General features: G+C 47.7%; 1 protein-coding gene across 1 annotated transcript; it reads left to right on the top strand.

Annotated features, from left to right (window-relative positions):
- Positions 1 to 2,771: 2,771 nt before the first annotated feature.
- On the top strand, positions 2,772 to 3,149 carry LOC126528142 (uncharacterized). Its single transcript, XM_050176009.1, has one exon. The coding sequence runs from the start codon at positions 2,772 to 2,774 to the stop codon at positions 3,147 to 3,149; it is 378 nt and encodes a 125-aa protein (XP_050031966.1).
- The last annotated feature ends 23,281 nt before the right edge of the window (positions 3,150 to 26,430 follow it).

The following is a 26,430-nucleotide window of genomic DNA, read 5'->3' as shown; positions in this document are numbered from 1 at the left end:
GAGGCGTGCACGCCTCCCCGACGCCACGGCGTCTCCGTGGTTCTGGCTGACTGAGGGTGCGCCTAGTGCGTGCGTCCATGCGTGCAATGAGCGCGTTCATGACATTGCGAGGTCTACAAGCACCGTCATCCTTCCGCATTCCCATACATACGCAGTCCTAAGTGTCTCTGCCTAATATTTTTGCCGCATCTACCTCTTACATTGCTGTCGAATACGAGCTATGGCATACGTAATCAGATAGGCTCATTTTGTAGCATTTATTGTCATAATTTATCAATGTTCTTTTCACCTCTCATATAGAAATATTTATCAATATTATATCATTTATCAATATTCGAGAACTGCATGAAGGCTCAAACAATAAGGGAAAGCAAGCAACAACAACACCTAGCTGCAAAGTTAACGCACAGATTTTCAGCATGTCAGAACAATCGTATATGCATCCATCCCTTTCGTCTACATCTGTTATTCCTTCTTGCTTACATTCGTTTTTCTTCCAAAGAATTGCATTGCGACCGCGGCGGTAGCCGAGTCGCCAATTTCTTACAAGCGCGAAAGGCTCACACCATGTCTCTCTACGAGGTCAGTTACCTCACCCCGACCCCCATTCCCTCCTTCTCATTAGCTCTAGTATAATCACTGTCCAAAGCTGCAGAAAGGATGAAGACACCACTGAGAGCCATCAAGGTTGCCTGCTTTGTGCGAATCTCAGCGCGGTAGTGAGACGGCGGTGCGACTGAACATTCTGAATAGCCACCCGGGAACGTGAGTTTTCGGACGACAAGAGACAAGCAGACGCCACCAGCGGATTATACGACACTCGGGGCCTCTCGGTAAGCCCAAAAAAACTTTTCCCTTTTTATTTTTACGCATAATTCTTAAGCGCTGTTCAAATTTAGCAAAAATGTATCATGTACCTAGGCGCGCTCACGACCACGTGCATGCGTATGGTGAGGGAAACAAGAGGCTAGGGCAACCGAGAATTGACACTATGTCGTGCAACCTATGCCGATCAGCAAAAACCAGCAAAGGGCGTACAAATTAGCAGACCTCTTACGCATGTAGGGCCCTCTGGGCCGTACTTATCGGCGACAAGGTAGCCTAGCCGCCTGCGGGATTATATTACTGAGCTATGTCTTATGCTCGGTTGCGGAAGTCGGAAGTTCAAAGCCCTCTCCTCCTTTTTTTAACGATGGTGTGTTTGCGTATGACATCCTCCAGTGCACTACATCTGCAGGCTTGGAGTGACGCCTGACACCGGCGGAAGATGCCGAGAGCAAATCGGGCTATACTAATCCAGAAGATACCCATAAAGAAAGGGGTCAGACAAGCAAACACAATCTCTCCAAAGCTATTCACTGCGTGTTTAGAAGAAGTATTCAAGCTATTAAACTGGCAAGGCTTAGGAGTAAAGTTTCACGACGAGTACCTCAACAACCTTCGGTTTGCCGATGACATTGTTCTATTCAGCAACAAGGCAGACGAGTTGCAACAAATGATTGGGGACCTTAACAGGGAGAGTGTAAGAGTGGGGCTGAAGATTAATATGCATAAGACAAAGATAATGATAAATAACCTGGCAAGGGAACAAGAGTTCAAGATCGCATGTCAGCCTCTAAAGGTGGTGTAGGAGTACGTTTACCTAGGTCAACTAATCACGGGGTACCTGGACCATGAGGAAAAATTCAAAGAAGAATAAAAATGGGTTCGATCGCATACGGCAGACATCGTGAGCTCCTGACTGGGAGCTTACCGTTATTGAAAAGGAAAGTATACAATCAGTGCATTTTACCGGTGGTGACATACGGCGCAGAGACTTGAAGGCTGTCAAAGAAGCTTAAGAACAAGTTAAGGACCGCGCAAAGAGCGATGGAACGAAGAATGCTAGACATCTTTAAGAGACAAAAAGAGAGCAGTTTGGATCAGAGAGCAAACGCGTATACACGATATTCTAATAGACATTAAGAGAAATAAATGGCGCTCGGCAGGTCATGTAATGCGCAGACTAGATAACGAGTGGACGATAAGGGTGACAGAATGGGTACCAAGAGAAGGGAAGCGCAGTAGAGGACGGCAGAAGACTAGATGGTGCGACGAAATTAGGAAATTTGCGGGTGCTAATTGGCGCCGGACAGTAGTAATTGGAGATCGCAGGGAGAGGCCTTCGTCCTGCAGTGGGCACGAATAGGCTGATGATGGTTATGATGATTGTCACAAAGCAGCACTGGGCTCTGGACAGCGCCGTACATTAAGAGGAGGGGGTCTTCTGTGTTTGCCGCAAGTTGGCTCTGCGTGTGCGGAAAGCGCAGAAGAAATGTAGCGGAAACGCCCTTTGCTACTCGTGTAACTGCGACTTCTGTAAGTTACATGGTCATAATTACCGACATACACCAGAGTATCACTTTCTACGGCTCGTTTCTAAGGCAACACCGCATTCACTAGAGGCACTTTTGTACCGTTTTGGAGCATTGAACTCGTGGCTGAGTGGTAGCGTCTCCGTCTCACACTCCGGAGACCCTGGTTCGATTCCCACCAGCCCATCTAGCAAGTTGTTTTTTATTCATGAAGTGCCTCCCGGGGTTTATCGCTCAAGGTCAACGCCGCCGACACCGACGCCGACGACACCGGCTTTTCTGGGACACGAGCTCCTTAAAGCTGTCGCGGTAATAGCTCGCTCGCTGCACTGGAAGGCAACCCATGGTCTCCGATGCCGCCCGAGTGCCCAGTGACCCACTACACTCGCACGCCCATGCCGTAATTCTGATGATGGGATGCGTGGAAAGCTTGATGTTGTCATGACCTACAAGGAGAGCAGCAGCCATGAAACTCTCTACGTTGTGTCTGGAGACTGTGCACCACTCCTCAGTTTCTCTGCAGCTTCCCGTCTAGGACTAGTCCAGATCACGTATAGTGTGGGAGACGTTACCAACAGACTGGATCCGAGGATGGCCTACCCAGACCTCTTCAAGGGAGTGGGCTGTCTAAAGGACTTCCAGGTGCACCCCCATGTTGACCCCAGTGTTCAACCAGTAGCCCAACCTCACAGACGCATTCCCTTCTCTATGCGAAAGCCACTGGAAAAAGAGCTCGAAAGGCTACAGTCCCTTGGCATAATCGAAAAGACTGAAGGACCAACCCCCTGGGTATGACCAATTGTCGCAGTACGGAAGCCACATGACCCCGAGCACATTCGAATGTGTGTTGACATGCACTGTGCCAACCAAGCTATCCAGCGTGAGAGACACGTCACACCCACAGTGGACGACATCTTTGTTGCTTTGAACGGCTCCATCTTATTCTCTAAACTCGATCTGAAAGATGGGTACCACCAACTAGAACTTGACGCATCATCCCGTGTGATCACCACTTTCTCCACACATGCTGGGCTCTTCCGATACAAGACTCAACTTCGGAATCAACTCGGCAGCCGAAGTGTTTCAGGACACCATCCGTCAGGTTCTAACTAACATCCCCAACGTGCTCAACGTAAGCGATGACATATTGGTGTATGGAAAGACTGAGAAAGAACATGATAAGGCTTTGAAGGCCACATTGGAATGCCTACTTGGAAGTGGTTTCACACTGAACGTCAAGAACTGCAAGTTCTACCAACGGGAACTTACATTTTTCGGGCATGTGTTCTCCAGCAATGGTGTGCAACCGGACCCCACTAAGGTGTCTGCGATCTTGGGTGCATCACCACCTTCCAGCGCCACTGAAGTGAAGAGTCTCTTCGGGCTCGTTAACTACTGTGGTCGGTTCATACCCAACTTGGCCCACCTCACCCAACCACTCAGGAAACTCACGGCCAAAAGAGAGGGCTGGTGTTGGACAGACATACAGCAAGACGCCATGGACGAACTGAAGAGAAAGCTTTCCGAGGCCACAACTCTCGCCTACTTCGATCCAGGAAAGAACATCACACTCATTGTAGATGCTGCTCCTCATGGCCTTGGTGCCATTCTCACGCAGACATACGGAAGCGAAACCAGAGTGGTAGCATATGGGAGTCGTGCTCTTTCTCCTGTGGAGGCACGCTACTCTCAAATTGAACGGGAAATGCTGGCCGTGGTGTGGGGAATTGAGCATTTTCACATCTACTTGTATGGGACAGCATTCTGCCTACTGACAGACCACAAGCCATTGGTCAGCATTCTCAGCAACCCTCGCTCCCTGCCTTCAGCACGGCTGGAGCGTTTGGGACTTCGAATTCAACAATACACCTATGAAGTGCAACACACTAGTGGTCCAAGTAACCCATCTGACTACTTGTCCCGACACCCAGTAAACTCCACGTCACCATATGGGTGCATGGAGTCTGTCGCCCAACAGTATGTGAACTTCATTGTGTCTCATAGCCTGCCTCGTGCCATGACCAGAGAGGAGGTAACCGAAGCAACGCTCGCTGACCCGGTGATGAACTCGCTCAACAAAGCCCTAAAGCAACCCCAGCAAGGCAAAGATTGGAAGACCACAACTCTGATGCCCTTCTCTCGCGTTGCGACAGAACTGTCAGTTTCCAAAGAAGGCCTTGTGTTAAGAGGCACGCGGATAGTACTGCCAGCACAACTTCACACTAAGGCAGTGCATCTTGCACCTCGAGGACACCAAGGCATTGTCAAGACAAAACAGCTGTTGCGTGAGAAAGCGTGGTTTCCAGGGATAGGCTCTTTGGTGGACCAGACAGTTAAGAGTTGCCTGGCATACCAAGCAAACACACCAGTACACCATCGAAATCCCTTGCAAATCCAGGAGCTGCCTCGAGGCCCGTTGACTGAACTGTCGTTAGATTTTGCTGGCCCTTTCCCTGATGGCAAGTATGCCATGGCAGTGGTGAGTGATTTCTCCAAGTACCCAGTTGTTAGCATCCTACACACTCTTGCCGCGCACTGTTTTCGCTCAGTTCGGCTGTCCAGAAGTTGTAAAGTCAGACAATGGCTCACCATTTCAGAGTGAGAGTTTTGCAGAGTTCGCCAGTGAGCTTGGGTGCAAGCATCACCGCACCACTCCACGGTGGCCAGAGGCTAATGGGGAAGCAGAAAGATTCATGCGCACCCTCAAGAAGTCTATACTCGCAAGTCATGTCAGCCACTTCGATTGGACTAATGAGCGTCAGTCGTTCCTCCTTGCTTATAGGTCCACACCCCATAGTTCCACAGGAAAATCTCCGTTTGAACTTCTGTTTGGGAGACCCATGAAGAATCTTCTACCTACACTTGTCGCTGGTACTCACAACTCGGCTCAGTATGAGGCCAGACAGAATGACACTAAAAGAAAAGCATACAAGTGGTACGTCGACACTCGGAGGCATACGAGTAACAACCAGCTGTGTGTGGGACAACAAGTCCTCTGTAAACAGGACACGTGAAACAAGTTTTCGCCTTACTATGACCCACACCCATACACAATCACCAAAGTCAATGGCTCCAGAATCACAGCATCCAGAGACGGAGTGTCGATTTGTCGCAACTCAAGTTTCTTCAAAGATGCAAGCACAGTTCAAGTGGAACGATATCAGGACCCAACCGGCATGCCATATCTGGATGATGAAGCTGTGCCGAGTAACAGTGACCTTCCAACCCCCAGCATAGCTACTCCTAGCCAAGCCATATCAGCAGCTCCCAAGACCGTCTCACAGCGGTAACCCCAACGATCCAGGCAACGACCTAGGCACCTGAAAAACTTCGTGTTTAAGCATAACTGATTTTTCCTTCCCTGAGGGGATGATGTAGTGTCCATGTATGGCACTCTTTGGAATGAAGGAAGGCAACCCTGGGGTTCAGGAGAGCTTCCAAGATGGCTGCAGTTTCGTTGAAATAAATGTGTGTGTTCCCAACAGAATCGGCCGTAATCAGTCTCAATACTCGAACTACCATACGTTACAGTAGCTGACCGACCAGAGGTGAGTGCCGGACGCTGGCGTAAAAATAAAAGTTTTTTCTTTCTTTCTCTGTGCGGAGCGGCGCGCGAGGAGGACATCGAGGCACTCTAGCAGCCACCAGAGAAAAAATTGGAGGACCCTTAAGCTTCGCCTTCAAGAGTGGAACGCGACAGCGTTCCCATCGACCCGCCAAGGGGTGTAAGACAGTGCGCTACGGCGCAGGGATCACTTACGAGGCGCCCCGCATCGGACTTTGCGGCCACCTATCACACGGAGAGCGTCGAGCAACGCAGCGTTCGGCGCGGCAACGAAACGTGCGCCTGAGCAAACGCAACGAACCAAAGAACTCGGTGTCTCGGAGGGGGAAACGATCTACGCCTGCCAAACGTCGTGATCGGCACGGGCAGAGAGATAGATAGATAGTAATCTAAAGAAAGGAACGGCGCTTGATTCTGCAACCCGCGTGGGAGCACGGCGAAGCGTCGTCAGGGGAGAGGGAGTCGGGGCCGGTCCGCGCACAGCTCCAATGCGCGCATGGTGCGCCACCTGTCGGGGCAGCGCCGTACATTGAGAGGAGGGGGTCTTCTGTGTTTGCCGCACGATGGCTCTGCGTGAGCGGTAAGCGCAGAAGAAATTTAGCGGAAACGTACTTCGCTACTCGTGTAAATGCGACTTGTGTAAGTTACATGCTCATAATTACCGATATACACCGCAGTATAACTTTCTACGGCACGTTTTTAAGGCAACACCGCGTTCTCTAGAAGCGCGTTTGTACCGCTTTCAAGCATCGAACTCGTGGCTGAGGGGTAGCGTCTTCGTCTCACACTCTGCAGACCCTGGTTCGATTCCCACCCAGCCCATCTTGGAAGTTGCTTTTTATTAATGAAGTGCCTGCCGTGATTTATCGCTCACGGTCAACGCCGCGGACGCTGACGCCGACACCAATGCCGACGACACCGGCTTTTCTGCGACACGAGCTCCTTAACGCTATCGCGTTAAAACGCCCCCCATCCCTCGCCTGATTGACCTCGTAAGGTCCCTAGGTAGCGCCATTAAAGCCCCTCAATCTCCCAAAGTAGCGCCATTCACTTCCCTCCTCCTCCGCTCCGCGTGGCCTCGACGGTGGCGCCGCCACTGGTGGGCCTGCCGTAGCAGACGACAGCTAACACGCTACGGGAGGAAATCCGCGGAAAAGTTCGTTCGAGTCCTGCGGAGCAGTTTTTTCAATCTAGATCTTGCTTTCTCAGTCGGTAACTGGTTTTAAGAATGTCGTGTCGGATTTGCGGAAGAAATAGAGAAAAGCACCATTATTCAAGGCGTATTTATGGCGTAAAGCGCGTGCACGTTGAAAGTTCGTGTTCGTGAAAGTTCGTGAGCACGCAGTGTGCTCAGACACGCGAGTAATTACCAGAGTTTCAGGCTTTGACAGTGTGAAAGTATGTGTACGTGGTTTCATAGGTTAATTTACGCACCTGCAGGATGCTTTTGTTCGGCCGGCGCGTGAGAGATTCCGACTGTCTGCGGTCAGCAATGCCTGGCAGCAGGGCCGTTTCCGTTCCGCGCCTTTTACAGATGTACGCAGCTCATGGACAGGTTGTGGTGGCCATGAGCAACCTTTTCACACATAGGCGGTATAGATAATTTGAACAACGTACCAGCATATGAAATCGTTATTTATTTATTACAATGCAAGTGGTTAGAATTTAATAGAAAAAAAGAAGGAACTTGATGGGACAACTGGAAAGAGGTTCAGAAAATAATTATCCCCTTCCCCTCATTGGCACCATCAACACTTTGGTTGAAGCGCTAATTTTATCTCTGTATACTACGTGCGTCTGTATTCTTTTGCGTTGTAAGTTTTCACAAGGAAGCAGTGTTGCGTTAAGTGGAACAGTCAAGGCACACAAGACAGAAAAAAAGTTGATTCTTGGGTTTTACATCCCAACACCACGATCTCATAAGGCACGCCATAATGGGGGCTCCAGATTAATTTTCTTCTAGCTGGGGTTCTTTAACGCGCCCCCAGTGCACTGGACACGGGCCCGTTTTGACACGGGCGTCAAAAGAAGAGGTTGGAGGAGCCGTGGCACTTCACAAAGCCGCGCGTTCTTTGCCACTTGCTCGAAGTCAGCCCGCCCGATCTTGTGAATCCACACTTTTCTTCGTTTTGCGTTGCGCCCGGCGGATGGTAAAGCAAAAAGCCTTTTGCCGTCACTGGGTCTGTTGTGGCAACCGTAGGCGCAGCATCACGGCATCGCAATTAAGCACTCGGCCCTAACAGATTGTATAAAACTACCGCGCTCCTTCAAACCGCCTGCCGCACTTTCGTCGCGCAGGCCCAAGAATGGGGGTCACAGCGCGCTGGAAAGAAAAGATATAAAAAAGCGCGGCGCCTGTTCTACGCCGGAAAGAAAAAATATAGAAAATCGCGGGGCCTGCTTTCACGTGACACAGATTGGCCAATGGGGGAGCGGAGGAGGCTGGGGCGACAGGAGGAGTGGAGGAGGAAGCGCCTGGGTGAGCGGGGTGGCGGAAAGATCTAAGAATGGCGCTACTTTTGGAAAATTGAGGGGTTTTAAGCGCCATCTGCCACGCGCGCCACCTAGGAAGTTCCTGTAGCAGACGGCGCCCACGCTAAACCGCGGCGCCGCGGCATCCGTGAAATGAAAAAATATCTGCATACGCGCGGAAATAAAACCTTCTGGTGCCTGACTGTGCAGAAAAACGAAAGAAGGACCCGAACTGCTAATTTTAGTCCTTTAATTTCAATTAAGTGCTCCAAGAAAATAAATAAGAGAGCGTAATGAGGGCGTAATGAGGGCGCTCAAGAGAGCGTAATGAGGGCTTGATCGCCTCGATTCCGCGTGTTTACATTTCGTTCGTTTGCGCTCAATCGCCGCGCGAGCCTTGGTGATTGCTTACGCTTAATGCCGTATGCTCTGTGAAATCTTTTGCATGTAAGTGTGCTGCGTACACATAGCGGTTGCATTGAACGAAGAAGTCGTGTAAAAATGGAGGCTGACAGTCGCTTGGACCGGAAAACTTTCGACATAACGTCGCTCAAACGTGCGATTCTCAAAGCGCGCGACCCTCACGGCAACTAAACAACATCCTGTGTGTTTGTGGAAACGAGTGCGCCAACAGTCTTCTTGTCGCTGAGTGTGTCTGTCGTGTAGCGATTACACGACGACTGCTGTGTCTTGTGGTTCAATGCTACGAGCCAGTGCAACTGTCGTGACATGATGAAGAAGTGGTATGGATCGTGTCAGCGTGTCTCCTCGATCGTGTTCGGGCTGCCAGCGCGATCTGATCTCGCGGCACACCAACATCGAGCGTAGTGTGTGCGCGTGTGTGAATGTAATCGACTGTTCTCGTGAACCGTGCGACGTCGCCGCGTAAACTCGAATCATGACGCGCATTGTTGTGTTTATCCCTTTTCGCCTCCGTGCACCACTAAATCCTCGTAAGAATTAGAGGGCCCTTATGGGGCTCTTGCATTGCCCAGGGGGCGCTGCGAAAAGGCGCTAAAAAGCGCCCTCCGTCCAAAAATCGGTCGTACCAAGCTCTGTCGTCTGCTTCGGAAAGCACGTTTACAATACGGACCCGCCACTTTCGGTTGTGTTTTATCACGGCCTGCAGCGAATATCGGGCGCCGAAGATTTTTTTCAGGGGTGGCACGCTGCGTAAAGGCAAGAAATTATGCAGTGCCGAATACGTGTACGCCGTTTAAGAATTAAGCGGCGAAGTTTTAGCGCGGTGTCAATCGCAAGTGAAGCGAGTCGCGTACGAAGTGGAACTTCACGTAAGGTTTACACGCTGCCCGATTCAGGCGCACAAACGCGAGGAAATGCTTGCTATAAATGAATCCACAGCAGCGATAAGCAGACATGTGTACGGAACTGCTCGAGCACACGACGGTACGCGCCGCGATGTACGAACTGCTAGAGCGCACGATCGTACGCGCTGCGACGGCAGCGGTCTTTCGACATGCCGCGAAACGGCAGGCCTTCCGCAATCTTTGTTGACTGCATGCCGCCAGACAAGTAGTTATACCTGCACTGTAGTAGCGGCCATCTGTCCCTTTAGCAATTGATAAATAACTGATGCAATGCATATGAGCTCGCACGTATACGTGCGAATCGCGCTGCAGCGCGAGCTCGTGCGCTGCTTGCTTGATGTAGATTTTAATGACAGCGCTCGAACATCGATCTGCTGTAATCAACACTACATTGCTGCGCTGCCTTAACATGCTGGCTTGAGGTCAAGTATGAGCACATTTAACTCTCTAACCTGTGCTGCTCGTAGTGGGGTAGTGAATTGTCACCGAATCAGCCCGGCCATTTGTGGTCATTTGCACACACCTGGTCACTTCACCACTTCGCATCGGTCGAATTGTTAATTGTCGCTGTGGCCGGGTCTAGAATCGTAAATTACCAGCCATGCCTGCTGCTATGTCGGTCTGCTGTCCGGACTGTAGGTGCAAAAGACCGAAATTTAGAACGCAGGTAATCAAGCAAGCTTCAAGACAGGCGAAACAGTCAGCATGGCGCGAAGTTTCGCTTACTCAGCGCGACGAACTGCAGCTATGCAGCGCGCCCGTAAACTCCACTTCGCGAGGCCTTGAAGGAAAACGGTAGAATCTGATGTTGGGATTCAGGCCTTCTTGTTCATGGCAGCCCACAACGCAGAAGTAATGACGGTGACGCCTTATCGTGGCTGGGCTAGGTCTCTCTGCACCGATTCCTTCTGCTCCCAGCATTACGTCCCACGGCACACGGAGAGTCCGTTTTCGTTAAACTATAGGCTGCGGCGAGCTCGCAGCGTGGTCGGCATGGTCTGTGAGAAGTGACGAGCCTTTTCGCACTCGCAACAGGGCAGAAAAAAGTGCGAATCGACACAAAACTGGGCCTAGAAACGTGCTTCGCCACAGCCAGGGCTCAATACGACGCAAGCTGGTACGACCCAGTTGTCGTTTCCCGCGCCGCCACCAGGCGCCGCTACTATACCTCAAACTCCAGCGCAAGGCTCCCATACGAAACGCACGCCGATTGACCCAGCTATTACTGCACTGTGTTTTGCTGGCAATCCGCGTATCGCTTGTGGCGTTTTTCTTATGTTCATTTGCAGGCGTGTGTTTTTCATCAGTAAAATGGCATTGCCGATTACTCAAACATCTTCAAGTGTAAGGGAAACTTGGAAGGAACGAGCTCGCAGCTGCATGTAATGTACTTTGATATACTGTATTACGCTTTATTATTTGACGGCCAGTAGCTGTGGCTATGCAGTATTCGTTTTTAAAAACAGAGTAATGCAGGCACTTAGCAATATATTTATTCACATATGCAATGCACAAAATACGATTAGGATATTGTAAATTACATTTTGGACATGTTGTAAAGCGCAGTTAACAACGCGCGCACAAACACAGGAAAGCGTAAAAGTAGAATTTGCTGCTGAATTTTATTTTTTATCGCACGTAACGCAAATCGGATATTTGTCAGCGAGTTAATGCGTTTCTGCCCCACTATTCACTTGCATGCTAGGTGATACTGCACTTGCTAAGTCAACGGGCTCGTAATGCACTAAAATCAGTAATCTCCACAAACTTCGGCCGTCAACATTCATGCGCGCGAATGAAATAATACTGCAGCTCTGCACACACAGGTGTACACTTTCTCTCGCACCTTCGTATCGCTCTACGTTACTTTCCTCGCATAGTCGTGCAGTTACCGATGGTTCAGTCTTTCCGTCCATTTCTATGCAACCAGAATTACCTTCTGGTTAGGTTTTGTTTGCTGCGCGGGATGCAAAATAACTTCTTGTCGTCCTCCGTCTGATCTCGGCACCCATCCGCACAGCAACAAGGCATTTCGGTCCTTCGCATCCTAGGTCATGCCGATCTATTCAGCGGGCTCACAAGGAACTAAAATAAATAATCTCCACAAACTTCGGCCCTCAACATTCATGCACGCGAGTGAAATACTATCACCGCTCGACACACGCACGTGTATACTTTCTATGGCACCTTTGTATCGTTGTATGTTACTTGCCTCGCATAGTCGTGCTGTTACCGATGGTTCAAAGTCTGGTTAGGTTCTGGTTGCCGCGCGCGATGCAAAATAACTTCTTGCCATCCTTCGTCCGGTTCCGGCACCCAACCGCACAGCAACAAGGCATTTCGGACCTCCCGGAACAAAATTATCGCAGCGATGTGCAAAGCACAACAGGCGAAACGTGCGCTCTTTGCCCGGCGCGCAGGAACTTTCATGGCGGCAAAGGTGCGGAGCAAGGTCACATGTCACCGATCAGCCTATCGCAGGCGTTGTCGGGTGGATCAAAGCCTGGCGGTACTTTTAAATGATTGAGGGACTTTGCGACCTCCCTGCCTCGCGCGCCACAGGAGAGGTGGTGGTACAAACTTCATTTAGTGAAGGCCAAAAAATTAAAAGAAAATTAAGATGCCGCCGTTCCGTGGGTGGCCTTCAGGCTGCCGGTCGTGGCCACCAGATCATGCCTGGCGGCGACTTCAGCTGCCCAGATCGTTAGCCGTAGCTGGACATCGGCTCCGAGCTGGCCAAAGCAGCTTCCCACGACTGCGGACTAGATACATGGCTAAAGGCAGGGGGAGAGTGTTTCGGGCATGAATAGAGAATATGAGCATAGTCTGCTCGTGGGTGTCTGCAGAGCGTGCATTCGGGTGAAAAGGCACCGCGGTGAATAAGGGCAAGTCGGGCATGCAGGAAAGTGTGGGCCTGTAATGGCGCCACGGGCTCTGTTGGAGCTTAGATAGGGATTTGTGAGGGAGAGGGGGGATAGGCGAGAGTTGCGGTAATGAAGGGTAATGTCATGGAAGGTGAGGAGGGAGTCACGCGTGTCCATCACGCAGTGGAGGGGGCCAGCTCGGTCTATCTCACGAGCGGCGGAATTTGCCGCCTCGTTTCCAAGGCGCCCCACGCGAGTCGGAACCTAGAGGAGTTCTATACGACGAGAACCACAGCTGGGCATGCATCCGGGCCGCGTTCATCGCTCGCGCACGCGAGATGGAACCGTGTTCGCCAGTGCACCGTCACGCCTTCACTCGCAGTTGTAGCATACGGCGTGCGGCGACGGCTTTGTCGCCCTTGGACTTTTACGGAACCTCACGGAGACGCCGACGGTAGGAATGTGCCTGGAGTGCCCATATAATTGCTTTCGCAATAAAACAAGCTCAAAACCTGTTCCCGCGGAGGGAACGACCAAGGGGCGAGGAAGAGGCGAGGAGGAAGCGCAGCTTCGGCAGAGTTTGAAGATTACTAATAATTTTAAAATATCAAGGGATTCACGGTGTTACGGCTGCCATCAGACATTACGGGGACGGGAACTTGGTGACCTTCAACCACATCTGCTAGAGCTTGAACCAGATTGGCCATCTGAGAAGGGTCAGCAAGCAAGACGAAGGGATGTAAAGGCAAAAACGGAAGTTTAATCGTCATTACGGGTGAGACTGTACGCTCCAAGACAAAAATAATTGCAGAAACGTTCGGCCTGCTTGTTACTACACACAAGGGCAGAAAAGATGCATCTCCATGAGGCGCCTGGCTGGTTTTCTTATACCCTCCATCATCCGGGCAACCTCATTATCCCTTGCTCCCTGTTCTGGTAGAGGCCCTCGTCAGTACACGTCGGGACAACCCACACAGAAAATACGGAGAGAAACCGCTCCCTGGCATAGAGGTGGTGAACGTAGGACAGAGGAGGGTAAAATTTGCAATGGTGCATAATCCCATCGCGCGCACCCGACGGACACGTCTTTTCATGTTGACGACGCACAAAGTGAAGTTAGTGAACCATACAACGGGCATCGCGCAGAACGTCGTTCCCGGTAGTCGTTTTTACACAGCATGCAATGTCTTCGAAGCTCCGTTCTAAAGCCCCTCCATGCATGTTTTCGCCGACCAGGAAAACCGCCGTTGGCGCGTTTGTGGAGGCATAGAGTTTTCTACAATATCACTAGAGGGAACTCTGGCGCTAGTGTCTACGTGAGCTACAATGAGAGCGGTTGTCCCAGCATGGGAATTATGGGAAGTACATGGATTTGCCTAAACTTCGTCCTTTTGGCTTCAAACAGCTTTGTGACTTTGTAAACTCGTCATTTTCAACAGTTTATTGCGTAATAAATAATTAAATAAACATCATTAAAATTGCCCAACGGCAGGATTCGAACACACGGACTCTAGTACAGAAGCCTGATATCGAAACCATTAAGCCACGAATGCATGTATCGACAAGCGAATGAAACGCACTTATGAACTTATCGCGGGCATGCCAGTGCTTTGAGACGCTAAAGACGCTTGGCGCGTTTCGATTTGGGCACATAGACAAGCTCAATCGTTGCAATTAATAGCAATTGTACGCGTTTTCGGCGTCTTCTGCACTTCGAAGAATATAGATTGCGCTGAAATATACGACAATAAGATTTATATAGCGTAATATACAAAGCCACAAGAACGTCTGAATCCATAAGCACAAAGATCAGACAAATCCATGTACTTCCCATCATTCCCAACTCATTCCCATGGTAGGACAACGACTGCAGCGCCAGAGTTCCATCTAGTAATTTTGTAGGAAACTCTATGGGCGGAGGGGCTTTCGAGTGCTATTAGCCCGGATATGTTTGAGTGGCGCCCTCTAGCGCATAATGTCAGACGGGGGATTCAGCTGTTGCGCCGCAGACTCGATACGTGAATGCGACTTGGCACTGTCGGCCTACCTGGTGTGTTCGGGTTTTTTAAATACGAGTCTGCAAGTTTGTAGGTAAGCATACGTACGGGATGTTCCAGGACAGTTTCCTCAGAAGTCGAGCAGGGTCGCCGCCTTCATCACGCTTGCTTCTAGCGTCGTTTGCTACAGTCATCAGTGTGTACACGTGCGTGTACGGCGTTGGTCACTTGTCATTGCTGTTTCGTTGTCCGCACTGATCTATGGGCCTTTCTTCAACGATGAACTGGAGCATTTAGCCTTCAACTACTCTGTCTGCACTGTAATACTGTGTTCATCCAGCGAATGCTGCGCGATCGGTCGCCTGCTCCATAGGCTACATATATTCGAATTTCGTTGCTGCTCAGCGCGTTAAGCATATCACAAAAAACGTTTGATGCCATTCTCATGAAACTAGGTGATTGCTGCGATGCATTAATGCATGCACTGCTTTAGCAGCTTTGACGCAAAATGCGATCTGGCACGTCTGAAGGGCGCACAAAATTAGTGGGCAAAGCAAAGTTATGTAGCACTGTGCTGTTGTGCTGACCTTCGTGAGATAATTTGAATTAAACTTAATTACTTCCACCATGACAGAGCTCGCCCCTGCAGGTTAGTCTGCTCAGTGTAGCTCTATTCTTTGCTCCTGCCTAGAGTAGCGAGCACATTTCGCGGTTGAGGTTCGTCAAGCGATGAGAATTAGTGCTATAAAAACAGCTGATCTTTTTTTTATATAAGCGTTTTCAATTTACTTTGTTCTGCAAGCATCATACGTTTTTAAAACTAAAGCAACAATGTTTGGAAGTTCCGGCGGGCTTGTAATCCGCCTTTTTCACGGCGCGACGGCGCATGCGCCCTGCCCTAGCGTATTAGTCGTGAAACGTTTTGGAAGAGACGCGCGCGCGGCCGCGCGGCCAGATATCGGGGGAAGTACCCCGCAAAAAAAAAAAGAAAAAAAAAGCGCTTGGACGCGCGCTGTTGCAAACGCTCGTGCCATGTACCGCGTTGAAGCTCTACTGGTAGCTCGACGTCGGTGCGGTGCCGAAAACGTGCGTAAGACTGCAACTCCACTTTGAAACAGAAAAGGGTCAGGGCTTGGTCCGAACTGCACCGTGAACCATGTAGTTGCCACCTTGCATTGACGGCTGTCAAATTTATCGATAAACCCCTGCGTTACACTTGGGCGACACTTCAAAACACGTTGCTGACGCAGTCTTCTTGCAGCGTCGGGCCACTGTTGCAGGTGGTGGCAGCACGTGCCTGACTTCCTGTACTGTTTTAAGGCGTGGTAATATTGGGTCTATATGAGACCGACAAGACTCTGACGCCGACGATTGGCCGACTATTCAGCACTGTGTCACTGAGACCATTTGATCGTAATAGGCCGACAACGACACAACCGATGAGTGCGAGTTGTCATATAGCACGACGGGCCTTCGTGTTGACATCACCGACAAAATCAGCGTGCCAATCATGATAGCTTGATTGAACGCTACGTGACGAGCCGTCGAACCGACAACGCGATAGCTGCAGCTCATTCACTTGTACACATAATTATTCGCGCTCAAAATGCGTCGACATGCCTTCGAAGTTGAAATGCATGAGCTTCAGTCCTTTCAAGCCATGCACGTGAAGTTTGAGCCAATGTTGATCCTGTTTAGCGAAGTTTGGGTTAGGCCTGACCTCGTCGAGTTCGTGCACCCGCTACCGATGAAGCTGGACTTACACATAAGCAGTCAGGGCGAAAGAAACCGCTCTTATACTTAGGTTGCGGCCCTATAGCGATTTGATAACTACTCTTCATTTCGCACGGCATGTACACAGTAAGCGGCAAGCGGCGACACAGCACTGTGCCAACATATTGTACTTTGCTCACCGTTCCCGAACACTGCCGGTTGCATTCCCGTAAATGGCGGGTCTGTGTATGTTGTTATGCTGACATTTCTTAATTCCAAAGAAGCATTGTTTACATCTGCGTCAAACAGGACTAAAGAGACAGTGCATTCGATACAGCAGCATAAGCTTGCTCAGTTGCCAACAGTGTCAGCGATGGTATCCGCCTTTTCGTGAGAGAACTGCATGGCATATAAGTGGGGACTTATGCCGAGCACAGTTGTCTCTAATAATACTTTATAGCACGAGCAAACTGTAAGTATGATGAAGTTAAACAAAACCGAGAATCAGTAGTAACAGACCGTAATATATGTGTGTATTGATCATATTTGCAGTTGTTAGGGACTCGGCCGCTCATACTGACTCGTCTGTATGTTTTGCTACGTTTTGAAATTATTTCACATCAGCGATGCGCCGTTTCTACAATAACCGAAGCTAACAGCGATCTGAAGCCGTGAAGATGTGTTGCTTGTTGTTAGCCCCACATGTTCGTAGCGTCTCCTCTCTTCAGAGGATGCCGCTCTGATAGCTCTTTCGTATAACATATGGCTCTAGGCCCTTGTGTTTCAAGGGCTCTGGTGAGGCAGCAGTGCTCCAGGAAATTTTACCATCTCATCTATTTTCTATTTTGCATCATTCTTTTACAGTGGATTTTAATGCTCATAGAACATGTCATTTGTCATCGACATAATCTTATTACAAATAGATTTTGCGCACTCTAGAGCGACCATTTTAAGGCCCCTTTACAGCCACGCCTCACCAACTTCATAGAACTCATACCTACATTGCAAACTCATCACCGCGGACCTGGCGCTCTTTGGCCATATCTAGCCCTTGCGCCAATAAAAACCATACATTCATTCATCTGAAGCTGTAGATGTAAACAAATGCACCACACTTTGGCAAATCTCACGTGGGAGGATGCGCTCAAAGGCTTTTTGAATATGCGAAATGTTTAGTGAATGTGTACAAGGAATACAAAAAGCAATGTGCAATCGCAGACATCAGCGACAACGAACTCAAGGCAGCCGTGTCGGCAGACGGAACTCAGCGTGCCTTTATCGGCCGCGCTATTACCACAACAGCGCACTCGGGCCTGTTCACCCACTATATTCGATGGATGAATGACATGCTGCCCCAGAGAAACCATTAATAACTAATTGCGATTCACGAACCGCACAACTGACGCACACTCAGCATGAGTGCAGGTACACAAATCAAACGGCGATATCCCCGACACCCTTCCAAAACGTTTCCAGCGGCGTGCGTCAGAGGGCAGCACAGGAACATGAAAGAGGCGGATTGACCGAATAAGTAGCACCACCGCATAACACTACGGAAAAACAATGAGGGAGAGTTCGGGGTGGTGGGAGAATACACGCTACAAAGGCGCCATAAAATATTCGGAGGCGTTTCTCCGTTTGCCTTTTTATATAACAATAGTTTCATTTCTGCGCTAATAACATGATGTCTCCCGAGTGGTCACAGGTAGTCTGAAAGTACACTGAACAGAAATAGTTCTATGCTAAACCTAAACAAATAATACTTTGCATTAGAAGGTGGTAATAAGATTTACATGCAAGAAAATTGAGTTGCATGCTTGACGATTACGAAACATATATGGTGGAGCGTCGTGCAACTAAAGTTCGACATAAAGCACTTGTTATTGAAAAAAAAAATTTTTCTGGTGCAAAATAGTTCGACATATGCAACACTAAGTGACCAGAATTATGAGCAAAATTTAAAATTTGAATTAGGCTAAAATGCCACTTAGCCGAGGCGAAATGTTGTGAATGAACTTCTTGCTTCATTTCAGAATCTGCGCAAGCTCTCACTTACTCTCTCAGCGCAATGACTTATGACTGAGTCATGAAATCGTGCCCCTGCCCGCGATGTCTGCGGTCATAAGAAGAAAAAACTTTATTAAGGAATGGTCCGGCAGTTTTTGTTGTGGTGGCCTCAGGTGGCGGCTTGAAGTCCTTGGACTCGGGCGGAATCTTCGGCTTCCCGCAGCGGTTATACGAAATTTTTTTCATGAAAACAATAAAATGAAAGAGAAAGAATAAAAAATAACAATAATAATTTAGGACACCATATGATTATGAGGCACGTCGTAGTGGAGGACTCCGGATCCATTTTGGCCACCAGCGGTTCTTTAACGTGCACATAAATTTAAACATACGCGAGCGTTGTCGCATTTCACCCTCATCAGAAATACGGCGGGAGTCAAATCAGTGACCTAGCTCGAGCTTAGCACTGCAGTGCCATAGCAAGAAGAAGAAGAATGGAACGAGTTGCACGCTGACGTCTCTGCGTGTTCCACGTCGGGGACATCCACCTCTCACGCCATATGGCGCCTACAGCGTCGCGGACTCCCTCGAAGGCTCAAGTCTTCGATGTTGTTGTCCCTACGGGGTATGGTCCCAAGACCATCGTCGACACAACGGCCTCAATAGTTGGCCTCTCTAAGGCCCACTGTGCTCAGCACACGGGAGGCCTCAAGTTCCAAGTCACTGTCAAGAGCATGGCTTTCATGACTCTAATCGTGGATGTTGGCTGCTTTGTCAATGGTGGCGAGCGTTGGCCTGTCATTCCCGCGGCCCGCAAGTCAAGTGACCTGCGGGCCGCGAATGTTCAAGGCATTCGATCGCCTTGAACATAGCTACATGTTTACTGTACTGATCTCGTTCGGCTTTTCGTCAAATTTTGTTAAACTTACTAGGACTGTCTATTCAAATATCCAAAGTACATTGTTCTTTTATGGTCGTGAAAGTGCACCATTTCCCATTACTCTTGGTATTCATCAAAGGTGCCCACTATCCCCAGTACTCTTTGTGCTCAGCCTTGAGTCATTTCTGCGCTCAGTAGTGAGAGACGCTCAGGCTACGTATGCGGTCTCCCTCTGCCTTGTAGCGCTATTGTGAAGGTGACAGCCTTCACCGATGACATCACATTATATCACAGGAATGAAGATAGTTTATTGCGTAGCCTTCGAATTTTCACTGAGCACAGAAATATTTCAAGTGCTGCGCCAAATTTTTCAAAATGTCGTTATGTGTTTGTTTGTTCACGACACACACATTTTGGCAGCAGCACTTGCGGCAGGTGGAATGCGAGTGTAAACGAGTTTCCTTACCTTTGCAGACCATCCAACGTTTACCCAACCATTCACCCAAGCAGCGTCAGGTACCCGTCCTGCCTGCACCGCTGGAGCGCGCGTTTCTGACCTGTTCAACGAAGCTGGTCTATCCGTGGCTACTGCGCGTGCGTGACCAACGTCACCTGCGGACCATCGCCTTGAGATAGCCTGCTGATAGGACAGGGCTTCAAAAAGTGGTGCTGGCGTCTGTCCGGTTTCATTTGGCAGCAGCACTTGCGGCAGGTGGAATGCGAGTGTAAACGAGTTTCCTTACCTTTGCAGACCATCCAACGTTCACCCAACCATTCACCCAAGCAGCGTCAGGTACCCGTCCTGCCTGCACCGCTGGAGCGCGCGTTTCTGACCTGTTCAACGAAGCTGGTCTATCCGTGGCTACTGCGCGTGCGTGACCAACGTCACCTGCGGCCATCGCCTTGAGATAGCCTGCTGATAGGACAGGGCTTCAAAAAGTGGTGCTGGCGTCTGTCCGGTTTCATTTGGCAGCAGCACTTGCGGCAGGTGGAATGCGAGTGTAAACGAGTTTCCTTACCTTTGCAGGTTGGTGGTGTTTCTTTTTTAATTTTTAATTTTCTTTTTGCCGCAACTGCTGCTGCCAGTGTTTTGACCTGTATGAGTGATACCTTGTATCTCTTACGATGCCAACTGTTGCTGAACTAGGTAAGAGAATTCAGCTGCTTGAGGCCTGGTCTGAGGGCAAACTCGAAGACGTAGTTGAAAAACTGGTTGAAAAAACGAAACAGAGGATTTCATCAACTCAGACTGAAATTCATGCAATGAAGGCTGAAATCAGTAACCTGGTCTCAAGTGTTGAAATGCTGAATTCTCTTGTCGAGAAAGTGAAGTCAGAGAATGAGCGCCTAAGAACTGTTAATGGAACTCTGCAATCTCAGAATGAAACCTTAACTGCAAAGGTGTCGGAACTTGAGCAGTACTCTAGGTTAAACAACGTTGAATTGAAAAACATCCCGTGTACACAGGGAGAGGACTGCGCGGCAATTATAAAAGCTGTAGGGGCAAAAATTGATTGTCCCATCACGGATAGTGACATTGATGTTGTTCATCGAGTTCCAGGGAAGGTTGGAACAGCTGAGAAAAATGTCATTGCCCGCTTCTGCTCAAGAGCTAAGAAGCAAGATTTTGTCGCTAAGGCACGAAAGGCTAGACTGAACACTAATGACCTCGGCTTTGGTGGATCGCAAAGTCGCCCTGTTTATGTTAACGACCACCTGACGCTGGAAAATAAAAGGCTGTTCGCTAAAGCGTTAAAGTTAAAGCGGGAACGTGGATGGATGTATCTGTGGACGGATAATTGCCACATCAAGACAAGAAAGTCGGCTGACAGCCGAATATTCCGCATCTCAAAGGACGCAGACCTTTCCGTGTTTAGCCAGGCAACCTAATTGATCTCTGGTAATCAACTATCGCAGGCTAAACTTCATAACACTTTAACATGTATTACTCGACAAAACGTCTTCAACGTTTTTTTCAAGGCCCATGTTTATCGGCTATCCACTTTAATGCACGCAGTCTCAGAAAACATTGTGACGACATTCATGCTTACCTAGCATCCCTTGACCACCACTTTTCATCCACCACCACCACCACCACTTCATCTGTGTGTCTGAGACGTGGCTATCACCTGACGATAAAAACTTATGCTGTTTACCGCAATACTCACCAGAGTACTGTCACCGGCAATCAAACCATCATGGTGGTTCTGCTATTTTCGTATCATCTTCTATAAAATATAAACGTCGGAATGACCTCTCCCTCCTAGCTGACAACACTGAATCTGTTTGGCTTGAAATTGATGACGAACATACACAAACTGGTGCTGAAAAAACCATCTTAGCTTGCATATATCGCTCGCCATCATCGTCAGTCTCAGAGTTCTGCTCTGCACTTTACGAAAGCCTAGATATGATATCCTGCGAAAGAAAAAACGTTGTTATTATGGGAGATATCAACATTAACCTTCTGGATGAATCCAATCAGAACGCTGTTGAATATTCGAATTGCTTTGCAGGCTTTGGTTATGAACAGCTGCTCACAGTGCCGACAAGATGTATCACAGGTGGCTCAAGCACGCTTATTGATCACATTTTATCTAACTACATATCATGTGATGAGTGTGGCGTAATAACACTCGACATTACAGACCACTATCCCATCTTTTGTCGCTTGTCTCATGCCTCACCACGTGCTGAGCGTTCTTTCCAAAAGTCCTTGTTTAACAAAGTTCAATTCATAGATTCCATCTCTTCTTTTGACTGGTCGACGATAAAATCTGAATCAAACGCTGAGCTAGCTTTTGTACGCTTTTCATCTGTAATACAGCAATGTGTCCATGATGCAACCACATTTGTTCGATGTAACAAGAAGTATCCAGCACCCCACAACCCGTGGCTCACAGATGCTTTGCTAGTGTGCATGCGCAAGAAAGATAATATGTACAAGAAAATTAAACGTTGCCCATTTAACTTCAAATTGCAGAAGCGATATGCTTGCTACAAAAATGTCCTAAACAAATTGTTGAAAGATGCCAAAAAGAAGTACTATGAAATTAAAATTAATGAAGCTGAAGGTATCGCTAAACAGTGGAAGCTCATAAACTCTTTTTTGAACAGAAACTTAAAAGACTCACCAATAAGTGAGATTTCAAGCTCTAGTGGTACGTATCGAAATCCATCAGACATCGCAAATGAATTTAATAATTTCTTTTCCGATAATAATAAGCCCCTTCCTACCAGTCCTATAACAACACCCCAGAGACAACCACAATCTTTTTTTTATATCCTACCGTTCCGGATGAAATATACAATGTCATACAACAACTAAAGCTAACAAGTGCAGGTCTTGATGAAATACAACCAGTGCACCTAAAATATGTTGCTGATATCGTTGCTGGCCCATTTTCTTATGTAATTAACCTTTTATTTAAGTGTGGTGTATTTCCATCTAAACTTAAGAAAGCCAAAATAGTCCCTGTATTTAAAAAAGGTGATAGAGGAATGATTTCTAACTATCGCCCTATAGCTATATTATCCGTGTTCAGCAAAATTATAGAGAAATGTTTTGAAAAGCGTCTAAGTATCTAACAAAATTTGACAATCTTTGCACCACGCAGTTTGGCTTTCGTGCAGGTTACTCTACTAATCTCGCGCTTCTTTCATCACTGATCGAATTAAGCACCACATTGACGAAGGTAAATATGCAGGAGCAGTGTTTATTGACCTCACCAAAGCGTTTGATTCAATTCTTCATAATATTTTAATTACTAAATTAAACGCAATCGGTGTTGTAGGACCGGCGCTGGCTTTTGTTCGCGATTATTTAACTAATAGACAACAGGCTGTTAGCATTTCTAATTACCTTTCTAACTTCAAATTAATTGATAGGGGAGTTCCTCAGGGGTCTATACTAAGCCCATTACTCTTCACTATCTACATTAATGACTTAACTGCCCATCTTTCGCATTGTGAACCTTACCTCTATGCGGACGACACTACGATTCTAACTGCTGACGCCTATATTAATAGCCTAACTTCTAAGCTCAATACCGATTTGGATAACATTATTCGCTGGTGTCGTCGCAACTCTTTAGAAATTAACCCTAGTAAAACAGTCTTCATGCTATTTCACCCCACTCAAAAGAAAGTAATAAATATTCCGACCATAGCTATCGATAGTTATCTCATCAAACCTTCTAGTCATTGTCGTTTTTTGGGGGTTGTCCTCGATTCCAACTTAAAATACACTACCCATATTTCACATCTAAAGCAAAAAATTGGATATGGTATCCGGATTCTTATAAAAGCACGTCCATACTTTAGACTACCCACCTTGCTTTCTCTTTATCATGCATTCATTCACAGTCACTTCACCTACTGCATTGCAACTTGGGGCAACACATATAGCTCTCATCTTGTTCCTTTACAATACGTCCAGAACCAGGCCATCCGCATTATTACTTTCCAGTCACCCCGATGTATTGCATCTGCTCTTTTGCAAGAGCATCGCATTCTCACAATTCATAAACTATTTCAGTTAAACATGGCAATCCTTGTCTATAATTCCCTTCACTCAAACATTCCCCAAGTAATCTTTAACACTGAACAACTTGCTAATCATAATAATACTCGATTTGCATTAGCTAACAACTTCTTATTACCAAAAATCAGAACTAATTTTGGCAAATTCACTTCTTCGTTCACAGCGATGTCTTACTGGAACTGTATACCAACGGACATAAAGCTGTCTCCTAGTATAGGCAGCTTCAAAAAGCATTTATTTTCATATTTACTTAACTTGTGAATGCTGTAATGTAATTTATTATGTTCTGTTTGCTTCATTATGGGTAAACCATTATATCTCTTTAACATTTTACTTTTCACGACATTTCACCATTTCACCAACATTTCATCATATCTGTCCGCCTGTTTCCTTGTGTCAGTTATTGTTAGAACACTGCCTCTAGGCTACATTTCACTTCCCATGTTTTGTTTTGTTTTCAATTCAGTCCGTGATATAATTCTGTACAGTGTTATGCCATGTTTTCAGTTTACTTGATTTCTTGCATTAATACATGTTAACAATTGTACCTCCTTGCTGTATTTGCGTTAACCTGAATTGTTTTGTTACTTTTATTTTTTCAAAACTCAATTTTGTGTACTATCATATAATGTTTCGGTTCCTTTGCTGCGTTTGCTGTAACCTAACTTGTTTTGTTCTTTCTAATTAGAACAGGAGGTCCCCCTACAGCCTTGCGCTTTGGGACCTCCTTCTGTATATCTTGTTACTATGATTTCATTTTGTGAGTGAATAAATAAGTTCTTCTTCTTCTAAAAAAAAAGTCCCGTTTTATATCTTCAAAAAAGCGATTCTCTTTGAATTTTAGGCCTTGATTACGCCTATGATGGCATATCACTCTGTGGCTCTCCATTCTTGAAGACGTAAGGCAAAGTGTTCAAGATGTTCAAGGGTATGATTTACCCCTGTTAGAAAGAAGGTACTTAGCACAGTCTGTATTTTGCGGCTGAGTGTGATACTTTTGTCACGTTGTACAGCCACCATTATGGGTTACTAGGCCCTTGCAGTCCTTTCTTGGTTCCTTCCTCTGGTCGGGCAGTACAACCAAGCTCTCGCGGTGGGTTTGCGTTCCCATTCGTGTCTGTCCGTTGCCGGCTGCTTGCTCTGCGATTTCTGCTCCGCCTGTTACAACGTGATCAGTGTCCTGCGTGTGAACTCGCCTGCTATTTCCTTGGCATAAAAATTTGGTACCTGTTACCGGGCACGCACTTCTATCGCGGACCAGAAGAGTTAAACGCACCTACATTTTACTGTACGGCCGTAGCATTTTATCGCCACATACAACAGGTATGCCCTGATGTAGATGCTCTCGAAAACCGTGTAGTAGATACTATGTCAGCCTTACTGCTTCCTCTAGTTCTGCCAGCAAGCCTCGCACGTTCCAATAATGTGTAATGGGATGCGATAATGGCCCCATTTTTGCCTGGCCACTTGCGTGACTTCATGTGATGGCTAGGGTGGCAAGTGCTTCCAATTCGTGACCGGCTACATTGGTGGGGCGTTGTCCAATCTTCGATGTATCCTGATGGCCCCCTTCAAGAATCCCATAAACATGTGCTGCTGCAATGCATCGCTGCCAGGACATGTTGGAGGGCCTTGCATACTGGTTTCCATGGCCTTGGAGTTAACCACTTTATTACAACTGGTCGCTGCTCATGTGGCCGCTTTGCACGATTTTTAATTGCTGCGGGGGCCTTTTGTCTGTGGTGTAACAGGTGTGAGGCAATTGCCACGGGGCATCGTCGCCGCACTCTGTTTCCACTTCTGGGAAGGCTCTACTTTGAGCTACTGTCGTTTCTGTCAGAGAAGTTGTTCTTCCCTTCGAGAATAAGAGTTCCTTCAACAGTGGTCGTGCCGTTTCCTGTTGATGGCTGACGGACACATATGGCTTAATTTTCGACCAGCCTGGTTCTTGTAGCCAGGCCATCAGAAGTATTCATTTAATGCAGATAGAATGTAGGCGCCCGTGATTTCTGTGTGTGCTCTCGTATACATTATCATTTTTCTATAGACACATCTCATGCACACCACTTCAAAATTGTGCAAAGTGTCTCTGTCACATCATTGTACATAACCATTGTGTACACTGTACACATGGAACTTCATTTTATACATGTGACACTTAGTTTATGTGTAACTGTGCCTTTCCGCGGGTCTATGTGATTATATGTTGGCGAGTAAGGACTCGGACACCACTTTGAACATGCGTCGTGTATACAATGCTTTGCTTTTTATATGTAATTGTCCTGGTGGAATTGTGCCGCGATTGTGACTTGGTGTTTGTATCGTCTCTTGTCCAAATAAAGTTTTTCTAAACACACCGCCATAGTCACTGCGCTACCAAGTCGGATGGTCACACCCAAGATACGTTAAATATGCAATGTTTGTTTTCCAAATGCTGTCCTTCATAGAACTAAAACTAGGAAAAAAAGAATGCAGTAATTGATGAGTGCCGTGCTGCACAAATCGCAGCAAGGGTGCGAGGAAATGTGTAAAAACGTAGCAGGTAAGCACACGCAATGTATTGCAGTGAAGCACACCAAGGGTGCAAAGGGGTACTTTCACGAAACAAAATGTGTTTCCCTAATTATACACGCGCGCCATCGCAGTCTTCCGTCACAGTAAGAGGGTCGAGACGCCTAATAATTGTACTGGTAGGCTTAAAGAGTTA

Source organism: Dermacentor andersoni, unplaced genomic scaffold (assembly GCF_023375885.2).
Source record: "Dermacentor andersoni unplaced genomic scaffold, qqDerAnde1_hic_scaffold ctg00000039.1, whole genome shotgun sequence".
Lineage (NCBI taxonomy): Eukaryota > Metazoa > Arthropoda > Arachnida > Ixodida > Ixodidae > Dermacentor > Dermacentor andersoni.
Note: the sequence above shows the minus strand (reverse complement) of the source record. Positions and strands in the feature narration are given on the sequence as shown.